General features: G+C 44.8%; 1 protein-coding gene across 2 annotated transcripts in view; it reads right to left on the bottom strand.

The window, feature by feature from the left end:
• Positions 1-14,237, bottom strand: part of C5 (complement C5) — a 50,741-nt gene that overhangs the window by 16,241 nt on the left and 20,263 nt on the right. For both annotated transcript variants that reach the window (XM_044440105.1, XM_044440106.1), the window contains 14 exons: positions 14,016-14,165; positions 12,843-12,972; positions 12,185-12,250; positions 11,382-11,582; positions 10,854-10,938; positions 10,052-10,128; positions 9,164-9,303; positions 6,408-6,638; positions 5,722-5,782; positions 4,689-4,778; positions 3,048-3,260; positions 2,467-2,542; positions 907-1,066; positions 300-395 (listed from right to left, as the gene is read on the bottom strand). In XM_044440105.1, the coding sequence (XP_044296040.1) occupies positions 300-395; positions 907-1,066; positions 2,467-2,542; positions 3,048-3,260; positions 4,689-4,778; positions 5,722-5,782; positions 6,408-6,638; positions 9,164-9,303; positions 10,052-10,128; positions 10,854-10,938; positions 11,382-11,582; positions 12,185-12,250; positions 12,843-12,972; positions 14,016-14,165 (1,776 nt within the window). The remainder of the gene's footprint in view (positions 1-299; positions 396-906; positions 1,067-2,466; positions 2,543-3,047; positions 3,261-4,688; positions 4,779-5,721; positions 5,783-6,407; positions 6,639-9,163; positions 9,304-10,051; positions 10,129-10,853; positions 10,939-11,381; positions 11,583-12,184; positions 12,251-12,842; positions 12,973-14,015; positions 14,166-14,237) is intronic.

The following is a 14,237-nucleotide window of genomic DNA, read 5'->3' as shown; positions in this document are numbered from 1 at the left end:
CTACATTGGAGAAGACATTCAGCACCATGGATAGCTCCTCTAACACTCCCCTAAAGGGAAAACCACAATGGGTGAGGATCCCCACTGAGGCAGACGTGGTGGGAAGGACCCCATGCTAAACCTGGTTCCGTCAGCTTTGGGCAGTGACTCAGCTACCGCTGCTCTACAGTTCATGAATCTGACCCTTGGGTTGCAAATGGACCACCAGCATGCTGGGATTCTAGAGTGGGGCACCAGTTCTGGAGTGCAGTGCCAGTCGCTTCCAATCCCAGGCAAAGAGAGAACTCAGTCGCGCTCACCTGCAGCGGGCATAGATTAATCACTTTTTCAAATCCGATCAGGGAGAAAGCTGTGAGGTACAAAGTCTTTTCTTTCTTTTCATTGGGCAATGTCCCCTTTGAAAAATGGCAGATAAAAGAGAATTAAGGATAGGTTTAAAATGTCGGCCTCCACCCTGATCCAGCTCTCCATCTGCAGTGACCCGTGGGGAGAGGGAGCTGTGCAAGCAAAGGATGAATCGACTGGGTTCACATGACATGTTCAGCCACCAAGAGCCACAGTGGCTTAGCCCACTGTCCGAATTCAGCACTCCCAAGGGTGGCTTTTTTGGGACTATAAAGCTACCCCAACAACTCCCTGCTTGTTGAAGGGGTCTGTAGCCACTCCTGGGTTTTCCATGACACAAACCCAGTGAAAGCTCCAGCACCAACAGAGTCACTTGGCAAGAGCGGCCAAAAGGCTTACCTGCTGACCAGGTGGCTCTGGGTGAACTGGCAACAGCCACCCAAAGTGCCCAAGCGGCAGCCGGACAGCTGTCATCAGGCCCCCCTGTGGTCCCTTGCAATCCCAGTTAAGTTTTTGGTAAGGTGTTGGTTGCATTTCTTTCTTAAAACATCTGTTTTTTACCTGCAGTTTTACAGGCTCGTAAGTTGAAATCTCTCTGAAAGAGCCATCTCCCATTTGACAGATGTCAATCATCCATTCCAGAGTTAAGCAGACAGAATCCCGGTCAATGGTCACATACTGGTGAACTTGACCAAAAATCCTTAGGACAAAAGCTGTCAGCCTACAATATCAAAGGGTTTTTTAAAGTTATTCCTCGGTAAATCATTTTGTGGCTGAGTTTAATTTTATTTTAAATTCAGGATCTGATATTCTAAAAGCACTGCTGGGAATGTTTTGAATAGGGGAAACAATAGTCTTAGTGTTACTATTGTTTCATGTCTGTACTGTCCCCTAAGCAAACTTTTCTGGGTGGTTTGCAAAAAAAAAGAAAAAGGGTGAGGGGACAGGCCTTCTAGAAGCACCAGAACAGAAGGAGGCAGTTGAGGTGGACTTGGAAAGACAGAGAGGAGGTTTTCGCCTTCCCCAGCCTGACTGCAGCTCCTGGCATTTCTGACCACTGGCCATGCAGGGTGGGGCTGGTGGAAGTCACAGATCAGAACATCTGGAAGGCACCAGACTGATGGAGGTCACTGCGAGCGAAAAAGATTTTAGGACATTATCTGTCTCTCCCCAGCAATTCTGATACGGGAGCAGCGGTTTGCGACTTCCGTGGGAGTGCTTAAGTTGCGCCTCCGCTGCTGCCGCTCGACTGGTAGTGTGTAAATAAGCGAAAATACTGGCAGCTTATGCTTGATCGGCAATAACCTCCTTCCCAGAAGGAAACCAAAAGCAAGCAAGCATGGTGCTCCAGGGTCCTTCTCACCCTCTGGAGTGGCTCAAATTAGTTCTGCTAGGTTACTAAGTAGGAGCGGTCAATATGACGACAAGAAGTTGGTGGCTTGGCAGCTGTGCCTGCCTCTAGTGTGTTTCCAAGTCCAGTACAAAGTGTTTGTGTTGACCTTTCAAGTCCTCAGCAGCTTGGAACCAGAGTATGTAAAGGAGCAACTCTGTCTATTATTAGTACTTGCTCAAACATTTAGGTCATCTTTGGTCATCACTCCTGGCTTCTCTATTACTACTACTACATTTCTATACTGCCCACAGCCAAAGCTCTCCGGGCAGTTCACAACATTTAAGTGTCCCATCCAGATTTCCACCAGCACAACCCTGCTTAGCTTCCAAGATTAGGCAGCATCAGGCACTCCAGCCCATACAGAAGCTGTTTTGAAGGAAGCTAAGGCAGGGGGTCATAAGAGGAAGAGCCTTCTAGGTGTTGTCCCCCACCCCAATTATGAAATGCTGTCTTTGCACCGCTATTTTCTCACCCAGACATTTGAACTCCAAATGGTTTTCAGATGATAGTATGGTTCTTATACATCCCCATGCTTTTTTTGCTTGTTTTTTATTTGCTTGCTTCTTTCATGTTGTGTTTCATTCTTTTAACTTGATATTATTCACATCCAGAATGCAATAAAAAAAGAACGTAAATAAGGAGCCCTTGACAAAGAACAGCCCTTGTTGCACGGCATCGAAGCCGAACTGTTTCTGAAAGCCCTTTGTTGTCAAAAGCTTTTAACTTACCAGGTGCTGGCCTCTCCATTCTTCCACATGCTATAGGAATGATCTGACTGCCGGAAGGACAGGACGCTGATGATCCCTAGGAAACATACACCGGTGTGATTCCAGGGGCTTTTTTGTGGGCCCTGCTGGATCCTCGTCTGCTCTGGAATCTGCAGCCTGCCTTCAGTCGTGCTGCTTGCTGTTCTCGCCCTGCTGGGCCTTGTCCACAGCGTGTGGCTGCCAACAACCACAGGCCCAAGGACCTGCAGACAGAGCTGGTCCTGTCACTGGGCAGAGGAAAGCAGCTGCCCTGCGCAGCAATTCTCCTGGATGAGCGCTGGAGAATGCTGCCTCAGGTGCACTGGAGGATGCTGCTGCTGCTGCTGCCAGCATGGGATTGTGGGGCCCACTTTGCCCTCTGCCCTTGGCAGCAAAAGTCTGACGCCTGCTCTGCTTATTGCCTTCCCTCCCCAAGGAGTCCAGTAATATGCAGCCCTCCCTTAACATCATCGCCTTTTAGTGAAGGCTCAGCTTGACTCCCCTCCCTGATGAGGTCTGCATGTCCGCAGAATCTGGAATCAGCTCAAGGAATGCTAATGTACCCTCTTTCATCTTCCGTCTCAGGTCAAGTCTTGGAGTTATACTTCCTGCACCAAGGATATCCCAGCTGTCCGTCCTCTCCAGGAAGTCAAAGACATAAAACACTGGCACGATATTCATAAGTTCGGTTTCCGCACTCCCTCTGGGGAGATAGGCCAGAAACTTGAGCCCCTCCGGGCTAACAGCTGCATCGATCACCTCACCCAGAAGGAGGCCTGTTTAAAAAAAATAAATAAGTCACACCATAAAATCCTGCTTTTGCCATTCATTCACGGCAGATGTTGGACAGGTCGGGGCGAGGGCTATGGCCATTTGGCAGTGACATCCAAGACCACGGAATGATCTCCTGGGGAAGATAAATTATCGACTCAAGCTTTACACCAACACCTGGCATCTGTGGGCAGCTGGAAGGACCCCGGCGCTCTTGCAGGGCCTGCCCTGGGGCTTCGTTCAGAAAAAACCCACGCCGTGCGAAAGAGCCGAGTCGGATGGGAAGGATGAGAAATCTGCTTGGTTCCTCTTTAAGTGCAGACTTACCAAATTCATGCTTTATGGTCCTCAGTGCGAACTGGAAAGCAGCTTGCTCCCAAAAATCGCGATCTGGTGTGGAACTGCGAGGCATCAACCTCCCAAGCATTGGGAAAACAAGAAGCCAGGCAAAATCCAGCCTGACAGCATTGCCCGACTCGTTTTAATTGTCCGCAGTGTCCTGAAACAGCACTTTGAGCAGGAGCATGGAGGGTAATTAAAGGAGCGGCTAGGCAATGTTTGGGGAGCAGGTGCCCACTATGGCATAAGCTGGCCGGGGTCCGTCAATGGGAAGGATGCCTTGCCCACCACCCTCTCAAATGTTGGATCAGGACGGCGTGGGCTGCTTTTCAGCGGACAATCACCCAGCTGCTGCCAGAAGATCGCTGATGAGCTGTCTAGGATTCGGTTGATGCCCCCGAGTCCCAAGGCATTAGAAACAGAGAAAACAGAGCGAGTCAGAAGGGGTCTCCCGGGCCATCTAGTCTGACCTCCGGCACCAGCCAGCTCCGCTCTTTTGCTTTGGTTTTTAGTTTCACAATTATCCACTATTCTTTTATTGGGCTGTCGGGGCTGCCTCCTATCCAGTAGCCTCCCGCCCCAGTCTGTGCCCTCCAGGCATGCTAGACTACAATACCCCTCTTCCCTGAGCTGGAGAGGATGGACATTATAGTCCCGCACCAGGTTAGGAGAAGGCTGCCAGCTACCTTTACCTGGGAGTAAATCGCATTGAACTGAATGTGGCTTCCTTTTGAATAGACGTGTAGACCCTTGTAAGTGCCCTGATTCTGGCTGATAGAGAAGAGTGATTTTCAAAAATTACATATTCTGAATAAATATATTACCTTGAATTCTATTTTATTTTATCTGACTAAGTATATGTGATTTTTATCCTGTTTATTTATTACAAAATTTAAATTGTATCATTTTATTTATGCTACTTACTGTAATGGCCACCCAGAGAGTGTGATGCTAATGGGTGGCTTCCAAACAAATCTAGTAATAGGTAGATGGTATTTAAGCTGATCGGAGGCTGAATTTGAACTAGAACAACATTTAGAAGTAGAATGCAGGAAAATAAAGTACAGCATGTTTAATCTCTTACACCATTTTACCTTTTACACTCACAGTCCTGTGCAGTTTTGTCTTCGGGACCATATTTGGTGGTATCTTGCGGTGGAATTCCTGCTGCCTTTTCACCACACCTGTCATGGACCATGTACATGAAGGTGAAGTTTGTGGGGCTGGTACAAAATTTCTTTTTCCCCCCTTGGCCATTGGCCTTATTGGCTGGGACTGACAGGAACCAATAACTGGAGAGGCTCATATTTCCTACCCCAGCCATACTGAAAAGATGATGCTGTAATCCGATGCTTATTTACTTGGGAGCAAGGCCCACTAAATTCAATGGAAGTTGTTTCCAAGGAAATATAAGACTGCATTGTAAATCTTACAACTTGGCACTCTTAAAAGTTCTGTCCACGAGGGAATCTCAGCAGGTACAGCTGAATCCCCTCACTGATGCAACTATTAAAGTTATAAACTCTCTCTTTTGCTATCTTGCCACCTTAATCACAAGCAACTAATGTAAAATGTACTATTCCTATATAATGTACTTCCTCATCTCTATCCTATTCTGTCTTCTGAAATGCAAAGCAGCAGAAGAAACCTTCCACAAATTGGAGAAGGAATTTCTGGATGCAGATAATAATAATAATAACAACAACAACAACAACAATAGCAATAATAATAGTGGCAGCACTTAGGAAACAAAGGTTGGAGTCACATTCTTTGGGCTCTTGCCCTCCCCATTTCTGGAATGCTTTTGACTGAGGTAATGTAGACCCAGAGAGAAAAAAGTCTCTCCAATCCTAGACTGAAGGAAAAAACTGGTGATAAATAACTCAATGGCCATAAGATGTACTCATATAATTAATTCAGAATTAAATTGTGGCATACACTTAAGGCACCGTTCTATGCAAGTTTAGACAGAAAAAAGGCTTACAACTCCCAGCATGCCTCAGCCAACTGCCTAAACCTACACAAAACTATGCCATTAGCGACTAGTGCTAACAGCAAGTTTCTGTACAAGCATGTTGCTACTTCCTTAAAAGTGGGGGAATGATTTTTTAACATTACTTGCCATACCATAAATTCCTTGTGGGTCCAGTGTGTGACCTTCATGAATTTCCTTCTGGATACCTTCAGGCTAAAACCAAGAAACAGGGTCATCAATTTCTGCAAAATCATCATAGTCATTCTGTTTCAAAATCTGCAGGGCCGCTTGGCAATATCACACGCCACAGGCACACAATGCCACATGAAGGCCAAGTGACAGAAATGGCCAGTGTTTCACCAGCTGATCATGCCTTCTCCCCCCAACCCAATGAGTTCCCATCTTTTGTGCAGCTTCTCCTCCCATAAGGGCTTATCCCACGGTACACACTGCCAGAGTGCCCATAAGCACAACCAAGAGGGCAGTCACCCTGTTGATCCCAATCGCCCTGCTGATAGAATGTCTCTGCACAAGGAAGCTCCATTCAGCCATCATGGCCAATGGCCACGGACAGAGCAGACCTCCTCCTCCTCCCCTCATTTCAAAGCTGCCTGAGCCACAGCGCATCTCATGCTGGTGAGCTCCACAAGTCAAGTCTATGCTGCGGGAAGACATCCCTTCTTTTGTTTGCCCCAAATCTACCGTCCCTCAGTTTCTTCGGAGACTACCCATGCACCCCAGTTTCAACGTTACAGAAGACGAAGAGAAACCACAGATTCTTAAATGTCATTGTTTCAGTTTTGGAGAGAAGGGTTTTCAGACAAGGGCTTGCTCTTACCACAACTCTTAAGGTCTTCACGAGGATTTCAGGGAAAGAAGTACCTCCCAGGGTAAAGTTGATGGTGTGGAGACCCAATTCCAGAGGAAGAATCTTGAATTTTACTAAGCTCGTGGAAAAGCCTTGGAGTTCCTTAGGACGACTGCAGTGCGTGCTTTGCAGGCCACGTGGATTGGTGGAGGCTGCTCCGAACAGGCAGATTCCCTGGCCGACACTTATTGTAGCACAAAACTAGAAGGAGTTGGAAATGGTTTTGTCAGCTGGTTCAACATCCGTCATGTGAGAAACAGCAGCAAGAACAACACTGAAGCAGCCCATGGTTTCTGCCCAGTGCTGACAATCAAAATAATTTATAAACTCATAACCAGCTTAAGTCCTGCTGACTTTAATTAGTCTGGTCAAAATATGCCTGGCAAACAAAATCCACAGCATGTTCTCTCAGAAGTCTCACAAAATCTGCTTCTAGGTAGATAAATGTAGGATTGCAGCTTAACTCTGCATCCAACTCACTTTTAAATGCACACAGATTATTCATTTGAAGCAAAATGCAAGAAATGTCAGATATTAATATATTAAACAAATGAACCCATGCTCCCAACACTGGGAACCCTCCAAGTGCTTTGCACTTCAATAGCCATCTACCACAGTGGTCAGGAATGCTAGGAGTTGTAGTCCAAGCATTCAGAGTATACCTGGATAAGGCAGGTGGAAATAATTTAATATCCCAGGATACTTGAAGTGAACAACAAAGACTTGTTCTAAATTCATTATCTGATATGAGACAGAATTAGATGCAGAAAGTGACAAAACTGATGTTTGAACTCTAAAGACAACTTGTTTGTTTGCTTAGCTTAAAATTATACCTCACTTTTCCACTACAAATATTGTGGCAGGGAAATAACAAAATCCAAGATTCAGTATACATTTATAGCCCAAACTTATTAGCAAATCTATCCTAATCAACCTTTAACATATCACGTAAAGAAATGAATATCACCTCACCTACCAGTCAAACTGTATTTTAGCCAAAAGATAAGTCAGCTTAAAAGACAAACTAAATCTAGACTAGATCTTTGCCTAGATAAGAATCTCTGCCTGCCAGCAAGAAGGGCATCTTTTCAGTGCCTCTCTCTGGATCTTGTGATGTCACAGTACGAAACTGTTTACCTTTACCTATGCTCTGCTTGCATATTGTTAAATATAACCAGTTGTTACAGAAATGGTTTAACTCTTTAGTGGTTCCTCCTTCTAAGGGAAATTAAACCAAGGCAAGCACTGCTCAACATCTGAGGAACAAGGCATCACAACCGATATAGATAATGAAAGAGTTTAACAACTGGCAGACATGCACAGTAATTTTGGTCACTTGCAAAGAATGTCGCTCTGGCCCTTCTATAAAATTCAGGTAGCAGAGCTGAACGAGGAGAAACACTGAGGTCCTTGCCCGTGCCTCCACCACAGGACCTACTTTCCCTACTAAAGTTAAGATCTTAGTGATGACTTAAAGCCCTAAACAGCTTAGGGCCTGGGCAATTGAAGGAGCAGCTCCTTCCATTTTATTTATTTATTTAGAAGATTTATATGCCGTCCTTTTGCAAAGCCTCAGGACAGCTTATATAAATAAATAATAATAATATAAAACAAATAAATTCCAGATCCACCCTGACTGCAGATTAGAACATATATAGCTAATATTAAAAGTTATTAAAATATTGTCGGAATAAAAAGGTCTTCGCCTGGCGCCGAAAAACAAATAACGACAGCGCCAGGCAGAGCTCTCTGGGGAGCGCATTCCATAGGCGGGGCGCCACCGCAGAGAAAGCCCTCCTCTGGGTGCTCACCCTCCTAATATCTTTCACGGAGGGTTCCCGGAGGAGGGCTTCTGCTGCCGATCTCAGGGGGCGGGAGGGCAAATATGGAAGAAGGCATTCCTTTAGGTATCCAGGTCTGAAGCCGTTCTTCTTCCTTCTCTTTTCTCCTCCTATATTCTTTATTTACTTATTTTATATTGTTAATTTAAATTTTATATTTTGTATCTCAGTGTATTTTTTGTATTTTTGTATTTAGTGGTAATTTATTATGTTCTATTGTATTTCAATGTATTTTATTGTGTTGTAAGCCGCCCCGAGGCTTGGGCAAGGGGCGGCATAGAAATGTTATAATAATAATAATAATAATAATAATAATAATAATAATAATAAGGGCTTTATAGGTAATAACCAGCACCTTGAATTGAGCCCGGACTTCGATGGGAAGCCAGTGAAGCTGGTAGAGGACTGGGGTTATGTGAGAATATAACCACATGTATACCTGCCCGCCTCCAAGAACTGGACTGGAGGTCCTTCTTTGGGAGCCCCCTTTGAAGATCAGAAGAATGGCTACCTGGAAAAGGGCCTTCTCTGCAGTGGCACCCCAGCTATGGAACAGGATCCCCAAAGAGATGGACCTGGCACTGACGCTTTTTTTCATTTCAGCACCAGGTCAAACCCTTTTTATTTTTCCATTATTTTAAATGTTAATACTTAAATGTTTTAAGATTGGATGATGTATCTAGTTTATTTTATTGTATTACTGCCCTGAGACATCGTGAGGGGAGGGAAATAAAAGCTTTAGATAGGTAGGTAAGTAGGTAGATAACCTTTCACCTCCTTATCTAACACAACTTATGCTCTCTTTCCTCAGGCAGCAGGAAAACTTATTCTGGGGCCGAGTGAATGAGCTGTTCTTAGTAACACTCTCAGACAAAATGGACTTACTCTGATCATACTGCTTCTGTAATTGTAAACTGTTCCTCTCAACTCAATTTGTTCTCCACGGACTACCGAGTAAGGGACGTGCACACTTATGAAGACCTCTTTTTGTACTTCCACTTGAAGTGCATCGGCAACACAGATACCTTTGCGAAAACAAGCAAACACACACCATAGCTAGCAAATAGCATTTACTAAGGAAGTCTTGTAAACTGCTATAGTTTGTTCTCTCTCTCTCTCTCTCTCTCTCTCTCTCTCTCTCTCACTCTCACACACACACACACACACACACACACACGGAGGGAGGGAGGGAGGGAGGGAGGGAGGGGAAAGGAAACAAATACTGGCACATTCTGAAGCCCAAACTGGGAAAAAGGCAGAGTGTGTGTGTGTGTGTGTGTGTGTGTCATAAACTTCACGCAGGCCATGGCACAAGGATATTTGTGGAATTTGTCTGTTGCCAATTCCTAGGTCATGTATCTCAGTTTGTACCATTGAGCCTAATGTAAGAGCAGAACATAACTATCCAAGTTATCTCCCGCTTGTCCAAATACTGTGACACAGCTGAAACCTAACGAAATGCACTCTAATACATCTTTCTATACACCTATTTTTTAAAGAATAAATGCACTTTTGCACAGTATTTCAGGAGGATGTTTCAACATTTGGAGGTTAACAGTTTGGGAGAAGAACGTATTTGTCATTACATCACTGCCCCTCCATCCTATGCCCTACTGTCAGGTCAGGTGTGTTGCAGATGCTGGTTCCCACCTGTGCCAGAAGGCCCTGGCCTGAGCTCATGTGTCTCCAACTTAAGCCTCCGCAGTCTCATGCTGCATGCAGATTACATTTGCTCATTCAAAGAACTATATGAATTAAGACATGTTTATGTACCTTCATCTGAAATGCTAACACCTTGTATTTCCCAGGTGGTGATAGAATCCGGCAGAGTGACAGGAAGGCTCTTCAGTCTGCATTCATTTAAAACAAACAGGCAAAAAAAAAAAAATCAGAACAGTTCATTTACTAATTTCATAATTGCTCTGGAGTGGGAATGGGTTCATCTGAAATGCTAACACCTTGTATTTCCCAGGTGGTGATAGATAGATCACCTATAGATAGGTGATAGACAGACTTCAGTAATGGGATGGGCCACAAAAGTTTTAAATAAATAAATAGGTTTTCAGCTGGATTGATTGTACTGAAAAACTCAGAAATGCAAAAAAGACTCTTTCTGGCTAATGGGGGAAGATATCTAATAAATAAATATGTGAAGGACAGTTACATTTGGAATCCTGTATTAGACCAGGGAGTGTGGATTTTGTTGGTTTACATTAACATAAAAACCCAATTAATTCCTCTCTTATCTCTTACCTTGCATAAGATTCTCTCCATGTTGGTGCTTATCTATGTTCTTGAGTACTTTGCAGCACCAGTGTTACTGAGCAGGTGGCAAAACAATTCAATGTTGTTCTTTCTCTGAGACCTGTGAGAGTTGCCAGCTCATGGCTTATCCTTTTTCTCACTCTTTAGTTTCCAGTTCTTTACTGAAAATGTGATTCCATTTCTCTATGATATCTATATACTAAAGATCTATTCAACGAAAATCTTAGCTCCATAAGAAAGAGGGCTAGATTCTAACTGGCATTTGAAGCCAAATGTTACCCTAATTAGAGTCTAATATAGAGCTTGGTACCTAGGAACCGGGTGGACCTCCCAAAGCCAACTCTCCGGAAAAACGCTTCTGACCTCTGGAGTCACATCCCACAGGGCAGCTAAGCCTGAAAAAGATTTTTAGAAGGAATCACAGGAGATAAGGTTTGTTGGGCCATCAAGGGCTGCTAGTCCAAAGATCCAAGTGGATTCTTGGATACTGAGCAGACATGAGGATTCAAAACCTCAAATACAATAGTACAGAAACAAAAGGTAAGTACACAGAAAGAAAAGTATTTTTAATCAGGCTGCAATCCTACATGAAATGTGAGGAAGCTCCGCTCAAATGGAAAGGAGTTTCTTTACCCTTGGATTTAGGGTTTTAAAGAAAGGACAATAGCACAAATAAAAGATTTGGCTTTAGCAGATGATTTGTTGCACTGCAAAATATGGACAAGCATTCCTAGGCCTGTCCACTCGCAGAGAGATTTTAAAACTAGGCTGAAGGGGGCATTGTGGTGGCCCATCCAGAGCAGCAGTGAATCCCAACCTGTGCCACGGGTCCACTTACGGTGTCTCGCCAGCAATAATACTCTGTGTGTCTCAGTGCTGCGCAGATTGTTCACACGGTTGCAGCAGTTCGCGAAGGCTATCCGGCACCTTCTGCCACCCGTAAGGCGCTTGAGTCTCTCCGCGCAGGTCTGTATGAAGGGATACGTCTCTGCTCCATCCTTGCAGCACTTCTGAACACCTGGATCCACGTACTGGGACGCTGCAATGGCAAGAAGGACTTCCGCTGTCTCTTTCATGCAACGTGAGAGGAATCGGGTCTAGCTCCGTGCTTTAGGGAGAGATGCTCAGTGTGCCTGCTGTTCTCGGTGGCCTCACCCCCGTCCACTACTGATTGCGCCTTCTCTCTGGGGCTAGCTCATAAAATTGCCCCAAAGGTGAGCAATGGAGGATGCTATTCCATGGCCGCACTCTTGTCCGTTTGCTCAGACCGGTGCAGGTGAACTGCAAGTGCAAGGTGGGTGCAGGGGAACATCGGTTGGTACCAGCAACAGGGCCAGGAGATTCTGGGGGGCAAGTCTCAGCAAAAGCCCAAAGATGATGTCTCTTGGAGTCAGCCCTAGTGGTCAACACTTTAGACAGAGCTGACCTGCCATGAAGGGAAACTCTGCCCGCAGTGGTATTGCAAAGCAGGGCAGAAGGAAGCCAGAACTTTAGACAGGTGGGCAGGAAAAACAGGAGAGTGTAGCGCAAAGAACACCCCAAACTCAATATACTTCCCATTGGGCTCTCGGGTTGCCGTTTCCCCCCTTTGTTTCTCTTACCCTGATCAACTCTAACAAACAAAATTAGGATAAGAAGTACCTAGTTTTTCGATTTCCGCGATGATGGTAGACCGCGATGTTCTTACAATTGCATGGCAAGCTTCATCTGTTGAAACAAATCAAGTGAAGCAAACTGGTGGCCATGATTAGAGACGTGATTTTATCCTTCTGTCTGCAAAGAGCAATGCCTTCCCCTTGTCTCTTTCAACGCACAATTTCTTTTCAGAGACAGATAAATGACAAACATGGGGCTTTTCCACTAGAAAAACCTGTCCAGATTGTTTTATCTTTCATTTTCAACCCAATGGGAACATCTAAAACAACGGCATTAAATAGCCACCGCAGCAAAAGCTGTCTGAAATAATGCAAGCTACTCGTGCTTTTAGATTTTGCGAAATCGAATGTTAACATTTTACCTAATAAATAATTTGACAGGGAAAGATCCCTACATTGTCTGGGTTACCAGGTAATTCCTGAACTGCACTACAGACTTACTTCTGTGCCCATTTATGCAACTGAACAGCTGCCCAGCCCATGCCCATGAATGAAAGGTAGCGTAAGTGGAAAAGGGGAGTAGGTTTCAATGGATTCTACTTTACTCCATGCTATCCCCCAAATTTACCCTCACTCAAAACTTAAAGCCACCTTTTTCAGGCACTCATTCTTGCTTTCAGGGCTGGAATGTTGGAGGACCTTACCTGCTTCTTTTGAGTCATCTGCATTGGCATTGGTCATGAAGGTGAGCCCGGCCATTCGGAACACGTCTATGTTGTTTTGTCCTCCACCAGCACCACAACCAAGATCACTACTTTCCAGTTTCAGAAGAGCCTGTGGGTAGTTGGGAGAAGGCAAAAAGGACAAGGCCAAAACTAATTTTAATGTAAGATAGCGTACATTTGGTTTAAGCCCTCCAAACTTTTATCACGTCAAGGGGCTGAGAACATATCGATGGTCTTAAGAATCCACATGTCAGATCTACGAGGACAAATCTGGAATGAAATAAAGGCCAGTCAAACTGAAATACAGTAGTATCTCGGCTCACGAAGGACTCTGGTCGTGACCCAAAATGGATGTGAGCCAAGTTAAATTTCCCCATAGGGCTCAGTGTAAGTAAGGTTAATCCATTCTGTATCTATTTTTTAATCAGAAAAATGTGAAGCAAAGTGACAAAGAACAAAGATCGCGGCCATCTCCCCACCCACCACCTCAGCACAACCACGATTGCGCCCATCAACCCAGCATGCTGGGGGAGGGACAGACGGGCGCGAACAAGGGTGCACTGGGAGTGGGGAGACGGGAGCAATCGTGCTGGGGGGAAGATGGCTGAGATCACAGTTGCACTCCTACAGGAAAGACGGGTGCAATCCCAGCCATCTCCCCCCCCACCACCCCCAGCGTGAGCACGGCCATCTCCCCACTCAGGAGGGTGGGGGGACAGCCACGATCATGGTCGCCACACCCAATGCAGAGTTTGCGACCCGAATTAAAATTGTTATCAAATTTTTGTTCGCAACCCAATTTGGTCATGAACCAAAGCGTTTGTGAGCCAAGGTACCGCTGTATCTCAATTGTATTATGCCTTCTCTTCACAGATGTTTATAGATAATTTTGCTCATTCTCATACTGTTTGTCAAACCTGAATGCTCTAATGATACAGTTGCATTGGAAGCTAATTATAAATAGTAACTAATTATTGTGAAAAAATGAAGAGAAGTGATTTGTCATAGTGGAGTGAAAGATTTTGTCTATGTGCTATGAACTAGACCAAAAGTATACACCTAAATATTACATTTTTATCAGTTTGCATACACACAGTACATACGCAACACCATGCCAATAAGATTTTGTTTTCCTTTTAGACTCAACGTAACTTTTTCCATCGGCCGCTTCTTTTCTCCCGTAACCCCATAAATTGCCTTGTCCATAGACGATAAAGCAACAAGTGAGTCAAACTGGGTTGTCATGGAAAGCGAAATGACATCTTTTGGCCTGTAAGAGCTTTTCCTACTCAGCAGCTGAACCTGTGTAAGTGAAGGGGAGGGGAGAAACAAGCATGATTCATTGCAGGAAATCACTCATTTCGAAGCGATTCA

The sequence above is a fragment of the Varanus komodoensis genome, unplaced genomic scaffold, assembly GCF_004798865.1.
Source record: "Varanus komodoensis strain SLA01 unplaced genomic scaffold, ASM479886v1 scaffold36, whole genome shotgun sequence".
NCBI lineage: Eukaryota > Metazoa > Chordata > Lepidosauria > Squamata > Varanidae > Varanus > Varanus komodoensis.
The sequence above is the reverse complement of the archived record's forward strand: the minus strand, read 5'-3'. Positions and strand labels throughout refer to the sequence as shown.